A 26,046-nucleotide genomic window follows, 5' to 3' on the forward strand; every position below is an offset into this window, starting at 1 on the left:
TTTTAAGTACAATTTTGTATATGAAAAACAAAAACTTTATGTTAAAAAAAATGTTAATTTGGGAAGGATCAAACCCAAGGCCTTGCAAGAATGAGGTGAGCATTCTACCTCAGAGCTATTTCCCAAGTCCTTGAAAACCTTTAAAAGAGACAACCCATTCCAGAACCCATGTGTTTTTTCTCGTTCTTATCAAAGCATCACTGACAAGTAGGATGACATAAAAATGACCCGCACCCTGGCTGAGGAGCCCCGAAGGGTGCTCAGTGGTGAAACAGGAAGAGGAGGGGACCGTGAAAAAGACAGAGTTCACAGGAAGAAGGCCACAGTGGATACACCACGGAAACTCTCCTGTGAAGAAGGTGAGCCACAGGGGGCACCCAAATGATGTCTAAAATTTTCCTCCAAATGGACTAACTCAGAAATTGCAATGCTCAGGGCAAGACTCCAAGAACCCCATTGGGGGAAAGAATAGCTGCAACCCAAAGAGTCAAGTGGAGATTTTGGCAGCCTGCCAGGGCTAAAGGATGAGTTTGGAGTTGAAATTTTTCCAAGTTAAGCTTTCCACTGAAACTTCCAAAAGCCATGCCAGAGGTAAAAGACACATCCCAGGATCAAGGGATCAACCCAGGATCAAAGGCAAAACAGACTTCCAAACAGCCTAGAGCCAAACTTCCCAGGGCTAAGGTGATCTGACTGACAATCAGCTACACTCAAGAGCAAAACTCAGCCCTCCTAGGGGACCAGAACCGTCCATGGATGGGCATGATTCATCATACTAAGACATGCAAAAGGGCAGAAAAATGTTACCTCTAATCAACAGGACAAATAAGAACTACAGGGTTGGAGAGATGGCTCAGTGATTAAGTCTCTTGCCTGCGAAGCCTAAGGACCCAGGTTCAATTCCCCAGGACCCACGTAAGCTAGATGCACAAGGATGTGTATATGTCTGGAGTTTGTTTGCAATGGCTTAGATGCCCTGGCACAACCATTCATTCTCTTTCTCCCTCTCTCTCAAATAAGTAAATGATTTAAAAAATTAAGTAAAAAAATAAAAGAACTACAAATCACCTAGATATTGGTATTAGCAGTAAAGGACTCTCTATGGTATGTTGAAAGACTATAGAACAAGATTATACAATGCGTGAGCAGATGGGAAACATCAACAGACAAGCTAAGACTCTGAAAAATAAATTCTAGAACTGAAAAATGGATATCTATAATAAAACATTTATTACATGGACTTACGAATGGAGCAGACATTGTAGAATAAAAAACTAGTCTATTTGAAGACACACCAACAGAAATCACCTTAAACTGAATCACAGGGAGCAAAACAATAGAAAATACAAAATAAATAAAACCAAAACAAAGTACCAAGACCTGTGCATATTAAACTAATAGGTGTACAAAAATTATAATGAAGAACAAAAAGGGAACATTTGGGGATGGAGAGATGGATCAGTGGTTAAAAGCACTGGCTTGTAAGCCTGACGGCATGGGTTCAGTTCCCCAGTTCCCACATAAAGCCAGATAGATGCACAAGGTGGCGCATGAGTCTGGAGCTTGTTTGCAGTGGCAGGAGGCCCTGATGTACCCGTTCTCTCTCTGTGTTGCTGCTACCTCCTTCTCTCTCAAAATAAATAAATAAAACTTTTTTTTAAGTCTTAAGAAGATTTAATTGATGAAAGAGGTCAAGCCAAAGCTCCAAGCATTTCAATGAAAACACAGATGAGATGAACCTAAGCGAAGCTGCTGGAAAACACGGTGCAGAGGTAAAGTCCTCAGGCTGTGGAGTAACACCACATTCCGGTCAGGACAGTGCAGTCCAGCAGCAAGGACAGCTTCAGCTGCCCTCAGCAGAAACAGCGGAGCCCCCAAGACAGTAAAGACAGCCTTCAAATCTACGCAAAATTGCCAACCTGGAATTCCGAATTGAACAAAATAGCTTTAGAAATAAAAGCAAAACAAAGACAATCCCAAGAAAATAAAAGCCAAGAGAATTCATTTCCAGAAACCATATGAGAAATGTTGCAAGTTCTTCAGGTGTGGAGGATAAAACCACAAATATCAAAATCAAAATGAAAGAAGCAATCAAGGGTCCGGGGAGGGGCTAAGGAGATGGCTCAGGCAGTGAACTGCCAGCCTCGGCCGCCCGAGGACCCTGCTTCAATATCCAGAGCCCACACGAAAAAGCCAGGCACGCGGGCCCACACCCTATTTCTAAGGCAAGCAGAGACAGAGACAGAGACCCCAGGGCTTCGTGACCAGCCATCTAGACTACTTGGTGAGCTCCAAGCCAATGAGTGACCCTATCTCAAAAACAGAAAAGGTAAAAGGCAGCCTGTGTCTGAGAGGAATAACATACAAGTTTGTCCTCCACATACATCCATGTGCACCCCGTACACATGAGCACACACACAGAGCATTAGAAATTAGGACATTTTTTGAAAAGCATCATTGTATGTGAAAGTATAGTGATTACATAAAGCAATAGACAATTTGCATTGCTGGTAGAAATCACCCAACCAAGAGCAGCTTGTGGGAAAAAGATTTATTTTGGCTTACAGGCTCGAGGGGAAGCTCCACAATGGCAGGGGAAAACGATGACATGAGCAGAGGGTGGACATCACCCCCTGGCCAACATAAGGTGGACAATAACAACAGGAGAGTGTGCCAAACACTGGCAAGGGGAAACTGGCTTTAATACCCATAAGCCTGCCCCCAACAATACACTCCCTCCAGGAGGCATTAATTCCCAAATATCCATCAGCTGGGAACCTAGCATTCAGAACACCTAAGTTTATTGGGGACACCTGAATCAAACCACCACATACAATGTAAATGTTCGGTGGGACTTTTACTTACAAATAAAATCTACAATAATCTACCAAAGGTCTGAGAAGAGAAGATATGTGGTCACAGGTTTTTACATTGTATATGAAATGATATAGTATTGACTTAAAGAAGATGATAATAAATAAATTGGAATACTATAATCTCTGGAAAAGCAACTAAAATATCAAGAGAGGTATAGGTTAAAATTAAATAAAGGGGACAACAGAGAGTTATCAATATGTATTTGACTAACCTAAAGACATAAAAAGGGAGAAAAGAATAGATGAGAGACATGAAAAACAATAACAAGATGATCAATTTAAACCGAACTATAGAAATCAACCTGTTAACTATAAATGGATTGGTTATTCCAATTGAATGACAGGGACTGGCCAGATAGATAAAATTAAACAATTGAATGTTATTTAAATAGAAAAGAAACAAATATTATAACATATATATGGGGCTTAATGGTTACGGTGCTTCCCTGCAAAACCTAAGGACCCAGGCTCAATTCCCCAGGACTCACGTAAGCCAGATGCACAAAGTAGCATAACTGTCTGGAGTTCATTTGCAGTGGCTAGAGACCCTGGCATGCCCATTCACTCTCATTCTCTCTCTCTCTCTCTCTCCTTTTCCCTCTCTCTCTGCCCCCTCTTTCTCACAAAACACTAAATAAATAAATAAATAAAATTTATTTTTAAAAACACAGATATGTTAAAAGTAAAAGGATAGAAAAAGTTATTCTGTGAAGACATTAATCTCAAGAAAGGCAATAGGGGCTGGAGAGATGGCTTGGCGGTTAAGCGCTTGCCTGTGAAGCCTAAGGACCCCGGTTCGAGGCTCAATTCCCCAGGACCCACGTTAGCCAGATGCACAAGGGGGTGCACGCATCTGGAGTTCGTCTGCAGTGGCTAGAGGCCCTGGCATGCCCATTCTCCCTCTCTCTCTCTCTCTCTCTCTCTCTCTCCCTCTCCCTCTTTCTCTCTCTGTCACTCTCAAATAAATAACTAAAAATAAACAAAAAAAAAGGTAATATAGGGGCTGGAGAGATGGCTTAACAGTTAAGGTGTCTGCCTGCAAAGCCAAAGGATCCTGGTTCAAGTCTACAGGACCCACATAAGCTGCAAGCATCTGGAGTACATTTGTAGTGGCTGGAGGCCCTGGTGCACCTATTCTCTCCCTCTCTCTCTCCCTCCCTCCCTCCCTCTTTCTCTCAAATAAATAAATAAAGTGTATTTTCAAAAAGGTAATATAGAAATATATTAATGTTAGGTAAACTTCAAGATAAGGGCTTTCACAAACAAAAGTGGTGATTTTTGCACCGCTATAACATGATACTCAGGACTAAATCATTTGTTCCGCAGTTCTGAAGGCTGGGAGGTCCAAGGTCAAGAATCTGTATCCCCTAAGGGCCTTTGTGCCTTCTTCCATAGCACAGTCATCTGAGAAAGTAGGGGAGGGTGAGGTCAAGGGTCTGACCCAGCTTCAGAACTAAGCTTCTCCCACCAGGCCCCGCCTCCAACACTGTTATACTGAGGATTACATTGCTTAGGGGTTTTTTTTTTTTTTTTTTTGAGAACATTTCAAACCATTGCAAGAGGAGAAGCATAAAAATAACGTATCACAAAAGGAAATAGAAGAAATGTTGACAGCACTAAGACAAAATAATAATGATCTCAACAACAACACAGTGTGGAGGCTTTAATTATCCTATCCTGATAGGAAGTGTATCCTCATATTTAAAAGAGAACATCTAAGCACTGGAATAGCACAATGAGCTTCCTTTAATATATTTAGAACTTTGTGGCCACCAAACAGAAGCTAAACGTTATGTCTAAGCTATGCTATAAAAAAATTGACTATCTATGGGGCCACTCAGAAAATAATAAGCAACCATAAATCGTAGAAATCACATAAGCCATTGATCTCAGTGCAACGCAGCTATTTCAGGACCATCCTTATTGCCACACCAATGATCAGGTGACACACACAAGGAGAAAGGAGGCCCTCCAAGTTTTCACGGGTAAGGGATAGCGGCCTGAGCCTGGACCCTGAAGCACTAACCACTGTTTTCCATGCAGGTGCGGGGCATGGGGAATTCCCAGCAGATTACAACAATTAAGGTGTTGAGTTACATGAGGCAACTAGAAAATCAGAACAGGATTCAGCTGTAAGCCTATGGGCCTATGGTCGTTTACCTCTGATAAAGATGTCACTGAGAAAACCATTTAGTAACTGAAGAGAAAAAAAAAAAAAAACATTTAATAGGTGAAACAAAAAGTAAGTTAAACGTCTACCTCATCCCGTAAGTGAAAAGTAAATAACGAGGTATACCAGTGAGTTAAAATTAAAGAACCAAAGCATAAGATACTAGTCACTGCAAAGGGTGTTTTGTTTTAGCTGCAAGGCAGTACAAAGGGATGTGTTGTTTTAGTTGGGAAATGACTTTATAAACAGGAATGAAACTATAAAGGGGAAGAAGGAAAGGCCTGTATTGGCTGGTGGTTTGAGGGGACACAGGGTGTGGTAGTGGACAGCGCCATGGTGGCGGCGGCGTGTGCCAGCTGACTCTTCACATCTCAGCAGACCAGGGAGCAAAGCAGGCTACAAGCCTCAAGCCCTCCCTGTCAGAGGCCTAATTCCTCTAGCAAGACCCCACCTCCTTGAGTTTCTGCAACTTTGCAAATCACTGCCACCAGCTGAGGACCAAGTGTTGGAACACATGAGCCTGAGGGAGACAAGTGTATAACCAAAACACAGCATCTAGACACCACAGAGCACTTCTTCGTGTCAGTAGGAGCAACAGGGAGACCCGAAAGAAGTGTGACAGAGGAAACATGGATATGCCCCTGAAGAAATGCAATGGCCAATGAGCAGATGAAGATCTGCTCAGCATTAAACTTAGTGAGGTGAAAACCAAATGTCGCATTCCCTACCACAGCAGAAACAGACATTCACACCCAGCATTGGCAAAGTTAAGAAAACAGTCACTTTCATAAGGCTGGTGAAATATAAACACACTATAACCCTTGCATGGGCAATTTGCCAGTGCCCAGCCAAATATAAAGCACCTGTGGACTTTGACCTAGAAAAATCTATTTATAGAAGATGTTAGGCAACAATCCCTGAATGGATACACTACAGTGTACATACACAATCACAATGTTGTTTTTCATAACAAAAAAAGAAAATCCTCTAGAATTCCATCAATAGATTAACACAACAGCAACTCATACAGCCAGTAAAAAGAATCAAGCAAACCCAAATAAATACAAATATCTTTAAGGCAAGGAGTGCTTAAAAAAATAGAGCTAGCAAAAGATGCCCAGTTGATAAAGGATTTGCCATGCCAGGGAGAGTACCTGAGCTCAGTGTCCTGGAACCCACATAAAAGCCAGACGCTGTCACACAAGCATCTGTCATCCCAGCATCCCTACAGCAAGGAGAGTGGCAGAGACAGCAAAATTTCCCGGAAGCACTTGGGCCAGCGAGCCTGGTGAATGCAGTGTTAGGGGAGGAATGACACCCCAAGCTGCTCTCTAACCTCAGTATGTGCTCTGTGCCACAAGAGCACCATACATTTCATATATACACACACATACACATCATATATACACACTTCATACATACACACACACAAGAAATTTAAACTTCATACATACATACACCCACACACAAAAGAAATTTAAACTATATATAAGACTTCCCTGTGAGACTTGGGGAATCATTGTGACAGGGTATCACTTTATGGCCCATGCCAGGCTAGAACTTACTATGTGACCCCAGTTGGCATGAACCATGGAAATCCTCCTGCCTCATCCTCCCAAATGTCAAAATTATAGGCACACATCACCATGCCTGGCTTCTACACTGAAATGTTTAACTGTGATAAACTGAAAGAGAAGAGAGAGAGATTGATTTGTGGGGTACTGAATATCATTTTTAATTTTAGTTTTGTTTTGTGTACATGCACAGCTGATGTGTGTGTGCATGTTCATGTGTGAGTGTGCACATGCTCATGTGTGTGTACACATGTCCATGTGCAAGTGTATGTGTGCTTGTTGACATGTGAGTGTGTGCAAGTTCATGTGTGAGTGTGTGAGTGCATGTTCACATGTGAGTGTGTTTGCATGTTCACATGTGAGTGTGTGTGTGAGCACATTCAATATGTGTGTGTGCATGATCATGTTGAGTGTGTGCATCTTCATGTTTGTTCATGATCACATGTGAGTGTGTGACTGTGTGAAGGTTCACATGTGAGTGTGTGTGCATGTTCACATGTGAGCATGTGTGTGTACATGTTCACATGTGTGTGTGTGCATGCCATGGAGCTTATGTGGGGATCAGAGGACTTCTTCGACTGTCACCTTCCACCAAGTCTGAGGGATGACGGTCTTCACAGTTGCCCCCAGGCATCACCAGGCAGGCTGGCCTACAAGCTCCTGGGAAGTTCTCTCTGTTCCTCCATCTCCCTCTGGGCCCACAGGGTTACAGGGGTGGCAAGCACCACAGTTTCCAGATTTATGTGAGTTTGGGGACCCAACTCAGGCTCTCATGCATGCACAGCAAGTGCTTTGTCCACTGGGCCATCTCCTAATTTTTTTTTTCAGGTAAGGTCTCACTCTAGCCCAGGCTGACCTGGAATTCACTATGGAGTGCCAGGGTGGCCTAGAACTCATGGCGACCCTCCTACCTCTGCCTCCTTAGTGCTGGGATTAAAGGCGTGCGCCACCATGGCCGGCTCCCATAATTTTTTTAAGTATCACATTCACTGTGACATCCTTTCTAATATCTGCTCAGATCAGACATACTTCAAATCATTGTGATTACAAAATAATCTCATATAGTATTTTCTCATATAGGTGTGTGTAGTATTTTCTCATATAGGTGTGTGTGATGAAAGTTCACTGTTTCTTTGTGATTTTCAAGACAAGTATTTGAATTGGTATAACCTATTCTCTGTGTTCATATATGCCAAACCATTTTCAAATGTTGACCACTTGAGTTTTAATAATTTTTTACACATATATGTTTATTTTATTTATAGGGGATATAACAGTGAAAGTAACCAGCAAGGAATTTTGCATCTCTTGCATTGGTGCTTCAATGTATATTTTCCCAGAATTCTAAGTCAGGGTTAGGAGCAACCCCAACACACTGCAACACTCATTGTCAGAATGACTGCTACAGGGCTGGACATAGCTCGGTGGTTACAGGCGCAAAGGAAACCACCGCAAGCGAAGTGGGAGGAAGACGCTCTATATGCGTGTGTCCTGGCACACCAGACTCCCCTCACCCACATCCACACGCACATAACTAACATCTCCACCTCCAACTGTAGCTTCTGCCGACATCTGTTCCAACAGGAACTTTATTCTGGGTGGTAATCTTTACTCTGATGTTTTCTTAAATATGTAGAAAGGTTGATTTAGCACATTTCCTACTTTTCTTAATCCTAAAGCCATCCCTGGAGTCACACAGTCATTCATTTTCCTTCTTTCTCTCCTTCTCTCACTCCCTCTCTCCTTCCCTCTCCTTCTCTCTCTTTCACCTATGATGGGAAATATATATATATATGTTTATTTATTTATTTCTAGTAATGCATAACACAATGCATAAATCACAACCACATAAGGAATACCTGCAACCCCTCTGAGGAGGGTCCCCAATGGAATGGGGGCAGGGACAAGGGACAAGAGGGTATCAACACATGGTGTATCCATATGAAATCTGTCAACAATAAGATTTTAAAAATCATAAAAATATTTATCATAAAATAATTTAAACAATAAATCACATTTTTTATTTTTTATTAACATTTTCCATGATTATAAAAAATATCCCATGGTAATACCCTCCCTCCCCCCAACACTTTCCCCTTTGAAATTCCATTCTCCATCATATCCTCTCCCCCTCTCACTCAGTCTCTCTTTCGTTTTGATGTCCTGATCTTTTCCTCCTCTTATGATAGTCTTGTGTAGGTAGTGTCAGGCACAGTGAGGTCATGGATATGCAGGCCATTTTGTGTCTGGAGGAGCATGTTAAAAACACGTAAAAGTGACATCACCCTATCAGTGCCTCCGTGAGAACAAGCTTGAGGGCTCTGCCATTGCTCACTTGGGTGTTTCCCCACAGACACAAGGACAAGGTGGACATCTGACATGACCACATGAAATAGTATCACACACGCTCATGCTGTGTCACTTAGTGACTGCTGGTGGGTGTCTCCCCAAGTTAGAAGATAGTTCACCACAAACTAATTTTAATGGCCTCGCAGGCTTTCATTTCAGCTTGTAAAAAGCTTGTGCTAATTTGCATTTAATGACATCTTGCTGTTGACAGGGACTTATCTGGCAATTCTATGGACATCACACATTGAAAAGTACAGTAGTTCCTTGTGGTTTTGTTACAGCCATTACCCATGTTTCTGTTGAAGGGCTCATGTGTTTTGTTTTGTTTTGTTTTTTCTTCGTGATTGGAGAGAGCTCTCTGAATATGAAGTATATTAACTCTCAAGTCTACAAATAAGACAATATCACCTCTTGAGGAGTTATAAAGATTCAGTCATCTTGAATTTGAGACCCACCCCCTTGACTTGAATTCATGTCTATACTGAAAAACCTAGTCAAAAGCTGATGGTTGGGTTAGAGAGATGGTTCAGTGGTTAAGGTGCTTGCCTGCAAAGCCTAACAACCTGGGTTCAATTCCCTGGTATCCACATAAAGCCAGATGCACAAAAGTGCATCTGGAGTTTGTTGGCAGTGGCTGGAAGCCCTGTCATACCCATTTTCTCTGTCTGTCTCTCATCTCTCTATCTCTTTCTGCTTGCAAATAAATAAATAAAAATTTCTAAATAAAAATAGTAACATAAAAGCTGATGGGTGGTAAGGTCATAAGCTTTAGGGGGGAAGTTATTAACAATGTTGTTTGGTTAAGTGGGTATGTTGTGCTCTCCCCCAATGCCCTTTTAATATTTACATTTCTACCTACAAGCGCTGCTCTCTCTTTTTGTCAGAGAAGCTTCTTTTTATAGATGATGGTGGCCACTGAGGGTGACCACTGGGGAGACCCAAGACTCATCAAAATGCTGAGAAGTGACAGCCAAGAGCTCAGCACCAAAAGGGATACGTATGTCATATTCACCAAGGCTCAGGGAAGATTGTAGGAAGCAGGGCAGAAAGAATGTGAGAGGCAAAGGAAGGGAGAAGCGCTTTGGAATTCTTCGTCTGGACATGAAGCAGTCACCACATTCATGACCCCACAGTGGCTGTTCTTACCTGTGCAGTAAAGTCTCCATCAACATGTTGTAAGTGGTGGAGGAAGGTCAAAAGAAATTTTAAAAATAATAATAACAAACTAGTAGAACTATCTGGAAAAGAAAATGAACTTATATAGAGGAAGTATGGGGGAGAAAGGACAAAGAAAAGCATTGCCTGTAATTTGTTTGCAGAGGCAGGATGCCCTGGCTCACCAGTACACACACACTCTTTCTCTTTCTATCTCTCATATAAATAAAATTTAAAAAGAAAAGAATGGGAGGGTGTTACGATCAAAATACATTATGTGAGCCGGGCATGGTGGTACAAGCCTTTAATCCCAGCACTTGGGAGACAGAGGTAGGAGAAGGATCAGCATGAGATGGAGGCCACCCTGAGACTATATAGTGAATTCCAGGTCAGCGTGAGCTAGAGTGAAACCCTACCTCGAAAAAGTAAAAAAAAAAAAAAAAAAAAAAAAAAAAAAAAAAACCAGGGGAAAAATACATTATACACGTGAATGAAAACTGTCAATCAAAACAGATGAAAACAATTCCCTGTGCTGTTCATGACCTCACAGTGGCTGACACTGTCTACATAAGACCTGCATAACAGGAGGGGGGATGATGGCATCAAAATAGAAGAGAGACTAGTGGGAAAGAAGAAGGGGCTCAGTGGAGGGGGGTTTGGGCAGGGAGAAGGAAGAGGGGTGTGAGGGAATTATGGTCATGGTATATTGTCTATATGTACTGAGGTTCTCAATGCAAACTTAAAAAAATTCAATCATTTATCACTTGGCCAGTGCCTACTACAGAGTGGCACAGTAAATGCTGAGGATGGAATCTGGACTCTGTCAGTTAAAAGATACCTACGTGTGGGCTGGGAGATGTCTCAGTAGTTAAAGGTTCTTGCTCAAAAAGCCTGGTGGCCTGGGTTCAATTCCCCAGTACCCACGTAAAGCCAGATGCACAAAGTGGTGTGTATGTCTGGAGTTTATTTGCTGCAGCAGGCCCTGGCATATGCCTAATCTCATATTTATCCTCTTTTTCTCTCTCCAATAAATAAACATTTAAGAAATACAAAAATAAATAAATAAAAGATGCCTACTTACGGGGCAGACAGATGGCTCAGTGGCTAAAGCACTCACTGCTCAAGCTGGATTACCCTGATTAAATTCCTCGGTCCTCACATGGAAAGCCCCAGTCTGGGGGGGCGGGGGGGTGCTGTCATCCCAGCACAGTGAAGCTGACGGCAGACGGGAGGCAGAGACAGGAGAAGTTCCCATACACTTGTGGGAAGTGAGCAAAGAACAGCAGCCTGACTCAGATAAGAGGCGGGAAGTGTCCTACACACACACACACACACACACACACATGCAAGAAGAAACACACACAAATGAATAACTTTCAAAAATCTTTTTTCCAAAAAGAGCCCATGAAATGGCTCAGTGGTTAAGAACACTCACTGTGAAAGCATAAGGGCCTGAGACCTCCTGTGTTTGACTGCCACATACATGACTGGACATGACCGTGAATGTCTATAACCCCAGTCCTGTGGGGCGTGGGGTCTACAGAATTGTTGGGGCTTGCTGACTATAAAAATGGCAGAAATAACATTGGCTTGGGCCACGGATGCTGTGTGTGTGTGTGTGGTGCATACATTTATGTGTGTGTGTGTGTGTGTGTGTGTGTGTGTGTGTATGCACATGCATGTGTACGCATGCTGCACATGAATGTGAAAGCCAGAGTCAACATCAGGTGCCTTCCTCAGTCACCCTCCACCTTATGTTTTGAGGCAGGGTCTCTCACTGAACCGGGATCTCACTGATTCAGCTAGTCTAGGCAGCCTGCACAGCCCAGAATCCCATCTCTGCCCCCATAGGTGCCCTATGCACAGTGTTTACACAGGTGTCAGGGACCTGCACTCAGGCCCTTAGGCCAAGGCAGCAGCGCTTTACCTGTGGAGCTGCCCACCCCCATCACGTGCTTCACATGACATAGTCACTCAACCGATGGAGATTCATGTGGCACACAAACCAGATTTAGAGTTGCTGCTGGGCAAAGAGAAGACAAGCAGCTCTTTATAACCCCCTGGCAAATAACCCAGCGTGCCATTCCACAGGATCTATCCCTCAAGTGACAAATAGGCCCACCCCAAAACACAGTGGCATTAGGCTTACCAGTCACAGCAATTAATAAGGCAGAGAGAGCAAGATGGATGGTTCAGCAGGGTTGGAGTCATATAAGGGAATTCCCTGTGGCAGTGGGAATGACCAGATAGCAACAGCCCACGGGAACATAGATGAATCTCCAAAATACTTGGAGACCAAAAACGTCACACGCAGGCATACCCACTGTGCTTCCATCCAGCGATCAAAATTGGTGCTGGGAAGTGGGATTGTGGAAGTGAGCTCCACAGGTGGGGGTGTCTCTGCATAGCTAGCTGTACAATTATGAACAGGGCATTTTTCTTTGTGTATGTTATTTTTAGGTTGGGCTAAATAAAATTTCCGGTTTTATAGGTCAAAACAGTCAAATCAGCAATTTCATACGGTTCAACCTAATACTTCAATGAAAAAATGGTTTTTCAACCCCTCTGGTAAAACAGAAAGAAACATTCAGCTTTGACAGGCAAACTGCAAGCTTTCTGGAAACTGACCTAAGTACCCCTGTGGAGTCTGGCCCTGTTCTTTGTCTTGAGTGGAGATGGCATTAACAGCAAGCCCGCAGCTTCTGTGGGACAGCATGCAGTGAAGCTGTCCCGGGACTTCTGTTAAGCAACTTCTACCAGCATCACTCACTCAACCACTACCAGGGTATCTCAAACACCCCTAATTCTGCATGGTCCTAAGCTGAACCACAAGGATCCTCCAGCAGGCAGCAACCTTGTCTGCATTTGTTTCCACATACAGCGGCAAGATGATTGTTTTGTTAAAGAAGCAATGTTATAATAGATATTTTCTTTTATAAGCAGAACCCCAGAAAAATAGAAATACCAAGCTTTTACAAGCCTTATGTGGCTCACAAAAGGCATCATCTTTATAACTAATTGAGATAACTTCACCCACCAGTTCTGAAGTAATGATCGCCTTTTGCTGTGCTAGGAACATTCATCTCGGTGTGGGAAAACACCATCAATCCTGAAGATTCTGGGGACAGTCGGCTCATTCTACAGTGGCGAATAATATTTCAATGAGAAGGGTTATTTATTAATCAGCCAGGAGGGTGCGGTCCCAGGGCAAGGAGAAGTGCTCAGGAATACCTCACTTCTACATGCCCAATGATGGCTAACAGCGTATCTGAGGGAAAGAGACCTGTTTGGGTCACTAACTGCACTGTGTGTAAAAGAAACACTCTGAAGCTAACCAGAGGAAGGGAGCATGTTCCTTTCTGGCATCTAACACCATTGACCTGAAAGAACCACTCTGAAGCTAACCAGAGGAAGGGAGCATTTACCTTTCTGGCATCTAACACAGTTGACCTGATAACACTTACATGGTCTAACACAGCTGTCCTGATAACACCTGGATAGTATCTAATACAGCTGTCCTGATAAGACCTGGATGGTATCTAATACAGCTGTCCTGATGACACCTGGATGGTATCTAACACAGCTGTCCTGATGACACCTGGATGGTATCTAATACAGCTGTCCTGATGACACCTGGATGGTATCTAACACAGCTGTCCTGATGACACCTGGATGGTATCGAATACAGCTGTCCTGATGACACCTGGATGGTATCGAATACAGCTGTCCTGATAACACCTGGATGGTATCTAACACAGCTGTCCTGATGACACCTGGATGGTATCTAACACAGCTGTCCTGATGACACCTGGATGGTATCTAATACAGCTGTCCTGATGACACCTGGATGGTATCTAATACAGCTGTCCTGATGACACCTGGATGGTATCGAATACAGCTGTCCTGATAACACCTGGATGGTATCTAACACAGCTGTCCTGATGACACCTGGATGGTATCTAATACAGCTGTCCTGATGACACCTGGATGGTATCTAATACAGCTGTCCTGATGACACCTGGATGGTATCTAACACAGCTGTCCTGATGACACCTGGATGGTATCTAATACAGCTGTCCTGATAACACCTGGATGGTATCTAACACAGCTGTCCTGATGACACCTGGATGGTATCTAATACAGCTGTCCTGATAACACCTGGATGGTATCTAACACAGCTGTCCTGATGACACCTGGATGGTATCTAATACAGCTGTCCTGATAACACCTGGATGGTATCTAACACAGCTGTCCTGATAACACCTGGATGGTATCTAATACAGCTGTCCTGATAACACCTGGATGGTATCTAATACAGCTGTCCTGATAACACCTGGATGGTATCGAATACAGCTGTCCTGATAACACCTGGATAGTATCTAATACAGCTGTCCTGATAAGACCTGGATGGTATCTAATACAGCTGTCCTGATGACACCTGGATGGTATCTAATACAGCTGTCCTGATGACACCTGGATGGTATCGAATACAGCTGTCCTGATAACACCTGGATGGTATCTAACACAGCTGCTCTGATAACACATGGATGGTATCTAATACAGCTGTCCTGATAACACCTGGATGGTATCTAATACAGCTGTCCTGATAACACCTGGATGGTATCTAATACAGCTGTTATGAAAACACTTTTTGATTTACTATCCTGAAATCACTGTTATATAGGAACAACTTCTCAATATGAAGAAAATACAGGGTTGAACCTGGCGCCCATCTGAAAAGAAGACTCCTAGTCAAGCAACAGGGCCAGGATCACTAGATAATATGACAAGTTATCACTTTTTTGGTTGGGGGTTGTCAAAGTAAACTTAAAGGACTTTTTTTGCTAGAAATCTCATACTAAAGCTACCTGCAGCCTTTCTCTTTACGTTGTATATTCGTCAGAAGGCATGGATACTGATGAAATATGTGTTTTTTGAGCACCTAGGATGAGCTGAACACTGTTTCGTTTGGTTCTCATAAGCCTTATGTTTATGAACATGGTTTATCTTTTCACTGAACAGGAAAGCTTTAAGTGGTATCCTTTACCAAAAGCCTCACAAAGCTCATACAAGAAAAATCAGGATTAAAATGTTAGCAACCTGAGGCCAAAGGCCACAGTTACAATCACAATGCCACAGTGCCATTGTCGACCCACCTGTGTGTAACAGGCATTAACATTTGTGCACCTCACGTGTAAGTAAAAGGCTGCATTAACAGCCATAGACACCACATAGAAGTAATAAACATTACCATGCATAGTTATCACATGTTTGTAATAGGGATTAACATTCTCCCATGTATGTAATAGGCATTAATAGTCATAGACACCATGCTTAAGTAATAGGGATTAACATTATAGACAATACATGTATGTTATAGGAATTACCAAGAGTGGGGAGAAGACAGCTAATTGTCTCTACTACAGGAACTAACAGTACCTTTTCTAACCAGATTGAGTGAAATGTCTTCTCCATGTCCACACACAGCAACAGAGGTGCTGAGTCACTAACTAGTGGCCCAGCAGAAACCCAAATACAAGTGTGTCTAGCTCCAAAGCCTTTACTATTCCACTTTACCTCCAGCAACTCATTCCAAACTTGTTGCTAGACAGCAAGCTAAATGGTGACAGGTGCACTGGTCATGGTGCCACAGTAGCTAACCAACACCCTCATCTGTTAGCCTAGAGCTGCCTCTTGTCCCAAAGTCCCCTTGTAGTACCATGAGCCTCTGGGATCGCAGTCTGATGTCCATCACGCAGCCCTAAACTCGCCACTAAGGAGTCCTAACACTGCCTCCACCCAGCGGTGACACTTGTCATTCCACCCACCGTTCCCTGGACTGGGGCTCCCCAGCTGGTATCATCAAATCCCATGGCAGGGCCAGGGGACAGCAGTTTTTCTGTGTGGCCAGGAAGGAAAGAGGAACCAAAGGAGAGTCTCAGAGGACCATTGTCAGCACATCAGGAGTCCCTAAACCTGGGCGACACTGAAGAATGCTCTGGGCAAAGTGCGTGTTCTGGCCTCTCTTCCGTACATTGGAATCAGTGGACTAGGAAGCCCCGAGCTGGGACACAGGCAGTCAGCGGCCCAGCAGTTAAACAGCTTTGTTCTGGGCTGACACCAAACACTCAGAGTTCTAGGAAAATGACCATCAGAAATCAGACCAGGGCGTGTCACCCATGTGCACAGCCGGTGTGGGTGGGGAACAAGGGGAGGGGGGTTAAGGAAGACAGACATGCATCCTAGTCCGCAGGGTGCAACCACTGACAGTCCAGAGCCAGGCAGGCGTGGAGACGCTGGCCCGTGTGCAGACAGCGTAAGATGCGCGCTCCAGAGCGCTGAAGCCAAGCGGCAGGGACCATCGCTGACAAAAGTAAGCGGGGACGGCGTGACCGATGGAACGGCCCTCTCCACCCCTGGGCACGTATATCCACACAGGGGTCTTCCATATTCTCATGCTAGGCTGCTTTCTGATCAACAGTCCCTCACCCCCTCCTGACCCTGAGTTAGAAGTCAAACCTGGTGAGCCGAACTGTGCCGTCCCAACGCCAGCCAGGCTTTCACTCTGCAGGAATGTCCTTGAGCCCAGGCCTTGTACACTTGGCACTCGGTGCTTAGGTGAACAGTCAACTCTGGGCAGCATTCCCTGGCAGTTTCCCCTTCTTCTCACCCTCCCAGGGTTAATTATCCCGCCTTCACAGTAAAACTGAGCACTTTGCTCCAATTACCATGACCGATTCAGGCTAGAATTTTACACTAGATTCTCAGGGGCAAGAATGATAGATCACATAGCTACTTTCAATCTTTCAAACATCTGCCAACTTGTCATGCCCTCAAGCATGTCACCTGGACTAGGTTAGCCATCATTTTCCTTTGTCTTACTGGAATCGCACCAGCCAAATGCCTCCAATGAGAAGAAAAGAAAGGAAATGAACTATTGCGTACTCAGGCACCTAAAATGTGCCAAATAAAGATCTATGGATCAGATGGAGAGGAAAGATGTTGGAAGGCAAAAAGTTGCAGTGATTGCATAAGGGGAAATCAATACACCCTGGTCCACTGTGAGCCCACTCTGCTAGACCATGTGCTACGGGGCCTTCCTTCTCTTGTCCCAAGCACCCCATTCAGGTCTTCTGCAGAGCAAAGACAGACGCGGAACTGACCTAAGGGAGACAGGTGCTGCTACTGTGCACAGCAGCATCCTGACCAACTAACTCCAGGTGGGTAATTTCATAGAGCAGCCTCCAGGAGCCACAGCGGAGAAGGAAAGGGAGACATCCAGGGACAGAGCAGGAGCCCATGGAATCCTGGCTGACAGGTGAAACAGGCAGACACCATCACCCCAGACCCTGACTCCAGGCTGGCACCCATCTCTCTAGGGTCCTTTCTTCAGTGTTGGGAAGGTAGGGACTTCTGAGATAACTGAGGTCTAGGGGGGTTACCCCAATAGCAGGATAAGGTGTACACTGCTGGATTATTTTTCTTTCTATGAGCCTCTCAGTTCTTATAGCCACTTACTCCCCATGACCTGCCTTCAAATGCTGAGACAGGCCCAAAGCTTATCTTCGGGGGAATTTGAATCAGCCTGCTCTTCCTCTAGCTGTGAGAAGCCATCCCAAGACTGGATCTTACAGTCAAGGTGACAGCTGCTCCCACATATTACTCCACATGCACTTGCTCCTCTGCAGGCAATGGGCACAGAAGCGGATCACTCACAGGATACGGTCATTTGCACTCCTCTTTGGAAGCCAGATGACGGACACCTCCTACATCAGTGGTGGATGGCTTTGGGACACAGAGTCAGCTCCCTGTTTGCATCTGTATCAGTTCTCCTGCCAGCTGATCTAGAATCTCAGAGATGGCTTAGCAGTTAAGGCATTTGCCAGCATAGCCAAAAGAACCAGGTTCGATTCCCCAGTACCCACATAAAGCCAGATGCACAAGGTGGTCCATGCATCTGGAGTTTGTTTATAGTGGCTAGTGGCCCTGGCATGCCCATTCATTCATCCATTCTCATTCTCTCTCCCCCCCTCCACCTGTGCCTCTTTTTCTCAAATAAATTAAAATAAAAACAATCTTCCAGAGTGTTACTCAATCTTTCTGAACCTTGGCTTTTTTATCCTTAACGCGAGGGATTGTGCAGTATCCATCTCTAGCGAGATGAGGCTTCCCGGTGAAAGGAGATGGAACACTCCCAGTAAATCCCCAACTGACCACAGACGCTCACTGTTTTTCCTAGAGCAAGCAGAAGGAGAATCCTGCAGCGTGTGAAGTTACAGCAAAGAAATGAACTTTGCAGCTCTGTACTGAGCAGCTCCTTTGTGTGTTTCCATTTCTTCAATCCAAGATGCAGATAACTGATCAGTGTGCACTTTGCATCGGGTGGAGCCACATACACGATGGTCTGACATGCATGTAGCACCCCCTCTATTGGTAACAGAAGCAAGGTGACTTGTATACTGGTTCCACTGGGCTGCAGGGCTGCTGAGGAAGGTCCAGCTCCAATATTTCCAGAAACATACATTCACTGATTCTCTCCTGAGGTCTTCAGTGACAGCAAGATAGAAGAAGTCCAAGGGCGCTTCTTCCTCTCCCTACTCTGCTCCACGAAGACCAAGAGGACCCTCCAACCCCACAACTTCAGAGCACCCTTAAACATACAGCCTCAAAGCTACACGCTGTACTTTTATTTTCCTCGCAGGGTTCTAGCTCACGCTACACTTTACGCGCAGTCCTGATCTGCATTCCCGTTTACTACCGTTCTTCCCAGTTATTGGAAGTTCTCAAGCAGGATGGCCCCAAAGGCACCATACACCTGGCACAGAATTTTCTCTCTGATCCTGAACTCACAAAACCTCCATCCACACCTTCTCTGATGCCAAGACTCCCTAAGAGTCAGCAAGGGGATGCTTACGACGCTGCTACACACAGGTCCGAAACACATTTCATTAGTCCTCACTGGGAATCTACAGGGAGCAGCTGCAGTGACATCCCAGCTTCCAGGCAAGAAATCGTGGTGAGAGAGCAGGCACATGACCAGGTGAACTCTCTCTGGGACATGAGCTTGCATAGAGGTGAGATGCACCCTCCACTCTAAACATCTCATCTTGGGAAATGGGATCGGCATGCCAAGCCCAAACAGGTGACAAATGACATCAGGTACACTGGACACTGCAGAGATTAGATTCTGTTCATCTGGAAGGACTTCTAACCACACTGAACTGCAGGGACCTCCATCTTCACAATGAAGCTTCATTGAATCTTGTCATCACTCCAGGACAAAAACACAAGAAGGAAACTTCCTCCAAAAGCCAGCTTCTGTCGCGGTGCCAGAAGCTAAGCTGAGAAAACAAGGGGTCATCTGTACTGTGCTGCAAGCATCTTCCAGAAGTAGTTACCTGCCTCATGCTAAGTGCATATGACCATCCAAGACCCCGCACCCCCACCACCCCCAGCTTGCAGCCTTGATGCCAATCTGGTCTTTCTGGATAACATGCGCCATTTCTTTCTTTCCTTCCTTCTTTCTTTCTTTCATCTTAGTTTATTTATTTATTTGCAATGAGAGAGAGAGAGAGAGAAGAGAGAGGAAGAACATGAACACCAGGGCCTCCAGCCACCACAAACGAACTCCAGATGAATGTGCCACTTTGTACATCTGGCTTTAGGTGGGTACTGGGGTATCAAGCTCAGGTTGTTAGGCACTGCAGGCAAGCGCCTCAACCGCTGAGCTATCTCTCCAGCCCAACACTTGCAATTTCATATGAACCCCAGGAACCATGAAGAAATGTAATCAATGCCCACATGTTACTGCTGGGGGAAGTAACAGCATATCCCCTATTAAGTAATCCAAGGGGGAACTGCGGGGAAAAGAATGCAAGCTGCCTTTGCTTTTTAACCGTAGCATCCTTAGAAGTATCCAGAAGCACATAACCAGTAATTACCAAGTTTTCAAACTAACAACACATTCCACCGTGTATCTGCAAACAACTCTTAAATGTTTGGAAGAACACTGGAAGGAAACTAGAAAACAGTGTAAGTGTTTTATATATTGTGAGACCCCCCCCCTTTGTACATAGGAATTCCCATATCAAAGGAGATAGCCAAGCAGCCTACTTCATTTTCTTTCAGCATTTTCACGCAAACATGTTGCCCCCAACAAACATTATGCTCCACGTGCACCAAACATTATTTTCTCATTTCCATCACATACTGACTCAATGGGGGTGTTAGCCCATCTGCCAACTGGAAATTGCCCCCGCAGGCCCCAGCAACCACCAGTTGTAAAGCTGATTCCAAAGGTAGAAGGACAGTCAGAGTGTGAGGAGGGGGAAAGCGCTTGGTTTCAACTGCAGTTCCCCTTGTTCCCTCGCTTTCTCCCAGTGAATAACAGTAGTGTTCTGTCAGAGGCAGGACAGGGGGGCTTGCCTGCATCTGGGGAGCTCGCGGCCTTTTCTGATTTGTGAATAAATACTCTGGGTGGATGTGACCCCCTCGATCCCGCGGCACACCCTGCGCAGCTGGGACAGGAGTCATCTTTGACATCGCCCACCTGCCGAGACTGAATAAGGGTTAGGGGCAGAAATCCAGAGAGAGGCTTCTTGGATGTCTTCTGACGACACCCCTCCCCACCCACCCAAGCCTGCCAACTCAGAGTGTTCGTGCAACTTTAATGTCCCAAGTGCGCCAGCAAGCCAGGGGTGGGAGGAGAGAAGCCCAGATCCTGCACTTCAGGGACAAGAGCGGAGGTGGGCGCCGACGTGTCAGGAACTCAAGGCGAGCAACGGGTGAAGCGAGAGTCTGGGATTTGGAGAAGAGACCCCACAGTTCTCCCCCTGCTTGGGCTTTGGGGGCTGGTGAGCCAGGGTCCCCAACGCCTGCGGAAGCGCAGACATCTCAGAAGAAACTGCGCCAGCGCCCCCTCCTCTCTCCAAGTCACTGTTCCCAGGAGCCGGCGCTCATTTCGCAGCTGTCCCTGGAGGGCGTCTGCTTCTCATTCTCTCACCTTAAACGGACCCCCGCGAAAAACGGGAGCTCCAGGTGTCCCCGGCCCACGCCCCACACCCTCACCCCGGCCCCTGACCTGCCGACCCTCCGTGGCAACAGTTTTCCAGCGGAAGAAGTGTTGCAAACACCTCCTGGGAAGATGTTCAGAAGGACAAGACCGGGCGCTGGAGTGAGGGACATCCGAGAAGACCTAAGCTGCCCCCGGGCAAGGGGCAGAGGGAGGTGGAGTCAGGAGCAAAAATGGCCCCGGTTGGCCGGAAAAGAAAAAAAAAATCACAACGAGGGCAAAACTTCTGGAGGGCGCGGGGCAGGCACAGCACCCTAGGGAAAGAGCCTAAATGCCAGGGCAGGTGTGCAAGGCTGCCGAAAGGCGCTGGCGAGGGGCTCCGAGACGTCGCACTCCCCGGGGCGGTGACAGCGGGTCCCAGTCCCAGCCCGGCCGCGCTTGGGTCGCTGCGCCCCCAAAGTGTCCCCTAAATGGAAGGAGAGGTTCTCTTTTGATCCCGAAGGGCACATCCTAGGCACCAGGCGAGGTAGACGCCTCGAACCCAGCCCCCCACCCCACCCCCTTTGGCAGGACGCGGCGGGCGGCGCAAACAAAGTTGGGGCGCGGAGAGGCTGGGCGGGTGGGACCCCGCCCGCTACGCCCCACGACTTACACGAAGACCCCAAAGAGCAGGGCGCGCACTCCGATCTCCACGGCCAGCTCCCGCATGGTGCGGCCCGGGCAGCTCCCGCGGCGGCGGCCGGCGCTGCTCTCCGAGGCTCCGAGGCGGGCGGCGAGGGCGGCGCGCTGCAGGCCGCGGGCGGGGGCTGGAGGCCGGAGCCGGGCGGGGGCGGGAGGGCGGGCACGGCTCGGTCCCTACCTCCCGCCTCGGGGCCCCGGGCTTCGGGACGCTGCACCGACCGCTCCCGGCGCTTCGGGGCTCCGTGCGCGCGCGCGCGCGCGCGGCGGGCAGGGGAGCCTCCAGAACTCCGGGCACCCTCGCGCTGGGCACCGCCTCCGCGTCCCGCGCCCTCGTCGGAGCCCGAGAGGGGAAGCCTGGGGAAGCCCCGAGGTCCTCCCCCTCCACCCCTCCCAACCCTCTCCCCGGCTCGCCCCGCGGGTGGGCGGTTCTTGGGCTGCGCGCTCGCGGGGCTCCGAGCCTGCGGCCCCCTGCGCCTCCTGCCACTCCTGCTCGAAGTCTGCGGGCCTCTGGCACACGCTCGCACGTGGCACTCTCTTATCCCAACGTCTGGGCGAGTCTCTTGCATTCAGGGCATCCCTGGCTCCCTCTATCTCTGCCAGGGAGCGCTCTCTCGTTCCCGCTTTTTGTCCTTTCCAATCCAAGTCTCTCCCAGTCGCTACCCCCACCCTCGCCCGTTAGGAAGTTCCCAGGAGATCACTCTTGGGCATAGGTTTCTCGTAGGAGGTGCCCGTCAGGTTCCAAAGCTGCCGCACAGACTGAGGGCAGAAACACGCCTGGCTCCCCTCCCTGCCTGCACAGGGTCACTGGGCAGACCCAGTACCGAGACCTCTGGGCAGCAGTAGATGGAGAAACCTCTTCCTCCGGATTCAAACGTTCAAGTGTCTCTGTTGGCCTGGGGGTGGCGACCTCCAGCCTGAGCCCAGCTGTGTCTTGGCTTTATTTCCCATGGACTGTCACAGGGCCTGGGTGAATTAATCAAATGCATGCTGAAGTAAAACAATAATCATGGTTAGACTGTTTCTGGGGGTCAGGCCTCTTCTAGCATTCAGGAAAGACCTAGGCAGAATTTTGTGCGCCCAGACGGATTAGAAAACGGTTCCTGGGATTGGGGAGCTGCGCCTCGGTCTTGGGCAAAGGAAGAGGCAAGTAGAAGGAAGGCCGTGGGCGAGGGGCTCCACGGCTGAGCAAGGCGTCTCAGGGAGGAATCCAGGCTGTGTGGAACAGATGCTGTCCTGGTACCCCACAAATAGGACCAGTATTTTCTCTGCCCGTCAGTGAACCCTTGGCTGGCTGGCATGCCGTGGGTGCTGGATGAGGATGCCCAACTGGCTGTCCAGGTGATCGGGCGCCATCGGGGTCAGGTGCAGGCAGGACAGGAAGGACGTGGAGGGAGGGGGTATGTTTCTGTCTCCTCTGGGTCTTAGCCCCAGCACCTACTGTGAGCACAGCTGGGTTCCCAGGACTTGGCAGAGTGCTACCGGAGACCCGGGTCAGCCCAGCGGACTCTGAAGACCTGCCTCTGACGCCGCCAGGTGGCTGGGTTCCAGGAGAGGGTGGGCAGCTCCGCAAAGCTGTGGACTGGATGCTAGGATTTAAATCCACCTCTGCCCTGGGGAAGGAGGGAGGGGTTAGGGGGTAGCGGAAACTTGTTGTAGCAGTCCTTCCCACCAGGGTCTGTAATTGGGATCATAAAACTAGAATTTTATATATATATATATATATATATATATATATATATATATATATATATATATATATATACACACACACACACACACACACACACATATATATATATGTATATATATATTTTTTGCTTTATGCTTGGAGACAGGAGTACATGTAGCTAATGGGCTCTCCATATAGCCAAGGTTAGCCTTGAACTCCTGATTCTTCTACCCCCACCCCCCAAGTATTGGGATTACAGGCATATGAGGGGTTTTTAATGCTATGTTATGATGTAAATGTGTTAATCATCCCTTGTTTTTATTAGAGATGCCTGGATGAGGACTGTGAAGGGCATGTGACTTCATTGCTGAAGTCACCAAGAAGTGATTTTGAGGGCTGAGATGATGGCTCAGATGAAGACCTGTTGGCTCTCAAGAACCCATGTAAAAAGCCAGGCATGATGGCATGCCCCTGTATTCCCAGCACCGGGAATGCAGAGACAGGAGGTTAGTCTGGCCAAGTGAGTGAGCTCCTGGTTTCATGGGACACACAGTGTCAAAAATTAAGATGGTGCTGGAGAGATGGCTTAGCAGTTAAGGTGTTTGCCTATGAAGCCAAAGGACCCAGGTTCAATTCCCTAAGACCCAGGTAAGCCAGATGCATGGGACTGGAGTCCATTTACAGGGGCTGAAAGCCCTGGCGCACCCATTCTCTCTCTATCTGCCTATTTCTGCCTCTCTCTCTCTCTCTCTCTCTCTCTCTCTCTCTCTCTCTAAAATAATAAAATTAAATTAAATTAAAAAACCAAGGACAGAGGCTGAGGAAGACACCCCGAGTAGACCTCTGGCCTCCACACACGCACACAAACACACACGCATACACACCTGCACACATTTACACAAACACCCACAAAACCCAGAATTCCACCTGCTTGGGTTCAAGTTTGGCAAGGAAGATCAGCCCCCCCCCAACACACACACATACCTTGGTCCCAGGACTTCTAGCAAAAGTGTCATTGAATGTTGTTGTTGCTGCTAATCCTAAACTAATCACTGTGGCCAGAAAACTCAGGACTCCCAGTTCTGTGTGTTTATTGCAAAGCCCATGAATGTAAACTGGGCCAAGGTGAGCCGCAGCCAGATAGTTGGCACCATGGAGTATGGAAAATGTTTGATGAACAACCTTCCAGGCCATAACCATGCAGATTGAGAACATCTACACGCATCCCTGCGTCCTCATCCAACTAGATACTCGGAACTCGTCAAAGGCTTCTTCTGGCTGCTCCATAGTGAGCCTGGTGGATGTCTCTGCCTGTGTCAGGGCAGACTCAGGACTGAGCTGAAGCAAAGCTGGGTGGTCGTCCTTAAGGCTTGTCTTTAGATACCCGGTCTCTTCCTCAGTCCTTTTGGCACTCAATCATCTGCCCTAATGATCTTGTTTTCTACATACCCAAGTGTGCTGTCTCAGTCCCATTCATTATATAAACCTGGATCATGGTTTCTCAGTCACTCTTCTCTCTCTTTGTACACATACATACAGAGAGAGATAGAGAGAGAGAGAGAGAGAGAATTTGTCATTTGAGCCAGGTCCCTTCTGAAGGGCAGACTTGGCTCTGTCCCTTCTAAACAGGACTACAGATGGCATCCTCAGTGCCCAGGTCCCAGAAAGCAGGTGGCCACCCCCAGGTGGCTGGACACGCTGGCTCCAACAGCTGTCCAGCTGTGGACCTGTGCCAAACAAGAAGAGACATCCAAAAGGGCTCTCACTGTGCCAGCAGAGGAGCCCACACCGATGTTGAGAGGCAAAGGTAGGGTAGAAAAATCACAGGACTAGCCCTGCCAGCTCTTTGTAAGATTGCCCTGGAATGCCAAGCGTCTGCTAGTGGGCAAGAGGCACGGATCTGGGCTTCCAATCCCATCATGCTCCATTATGAGGAACAAGATGAGGAATCTCTCAAGTTGACATACATACCAGAGCTGTAGATTGTGCAACTCTGTTTTTGGTTTTTGGGTGTGTGTGGATGTGTGGATGTGTACATGGGCGTGCATGTGCCATGTGGAGTACACATGTGGCCGTCTGATGACAGCCTCTAGATGTTTGTCCTTTCCCTTCACTCTAAGACAAAGTCCCCCTTTTTTTGTGTTTGCCGCTTCACTTTTGTGGGTGTTAGTCTAGCTGACCCAGGAGTTTCTAGGTTCTCCTGGCTCTGCCTCCCATTGCTATAAGCACAGCAGGCTTATCGACACATGCACCACTATTGCAGAAACCGTCGCATTGCTGGGACAGCAGCTTATGGGAGGGAAGAGTTTTTCCCAGGCTTACAGACCCCAGGGGAATCTTCAACTTCCTGGAAGGTGCTGGCTCCCATCATCATACAGAGACACCAGCAAAAATGAGCTGACTCTGGACACACACCTAGGGCTGAACTCAAGATCTGCGCCCCGTGCCACACCTCATCCGGCAGGGCTTTGCCTGCTGGAGGCTAAGTAGGAAGCTTAATGGAAACTACCTGAGGTGCGGCTGGAAAGATGGTTCAGCAGTTAAGGTGCTTGCCTGCAAAG

General features: G+C 47.0%; 1 protein-coding gene across 2 annotated transcripts in view; it reads right to left on the minus strand.

The window, feature by feature from the left end:
- Plpp4 (phospholipid phosphatase 4) overlaps positions 1-21,886 on the minus strand; it is a 168,049-nt gene extending 146,163 nt beyond the window's left edge. For both annotated transcript variants that reach the window (XM_045132805.1, XM_004659291.2), the window contains exon 1: positions 21,788-21,886. In XM_045132805.1, the coding sequence (XP_044988740.1) occupies positions 21,788-21,843 (56 nt within the window). In that variant the 5' untranslated portion in view covers positions 21,844-21,886. The remainder of the gene's footprint in view (positions 1-21,787) is intronic.
- Between the last annotated feature and the right edge of the window lie 4,160 nt (positions 21,887-26,046).

The sequence above is a fragment of the Jaculus jaculus genome, chromosome 1, assembly GCF_020740685.1.
Source record: "Jaculus jaculus isolate mJacJac1 chromosome 1, mJacJac1.mat.Y.cur, whole genome shotgun sequence".
NCBI classification, from domain to species: domain Eukaryota; kingdom Metazoa; phylum Chordata; class Mammalia; order Rodentia; family Dipodidae; genus Jaculus; species Jaculus jaculus.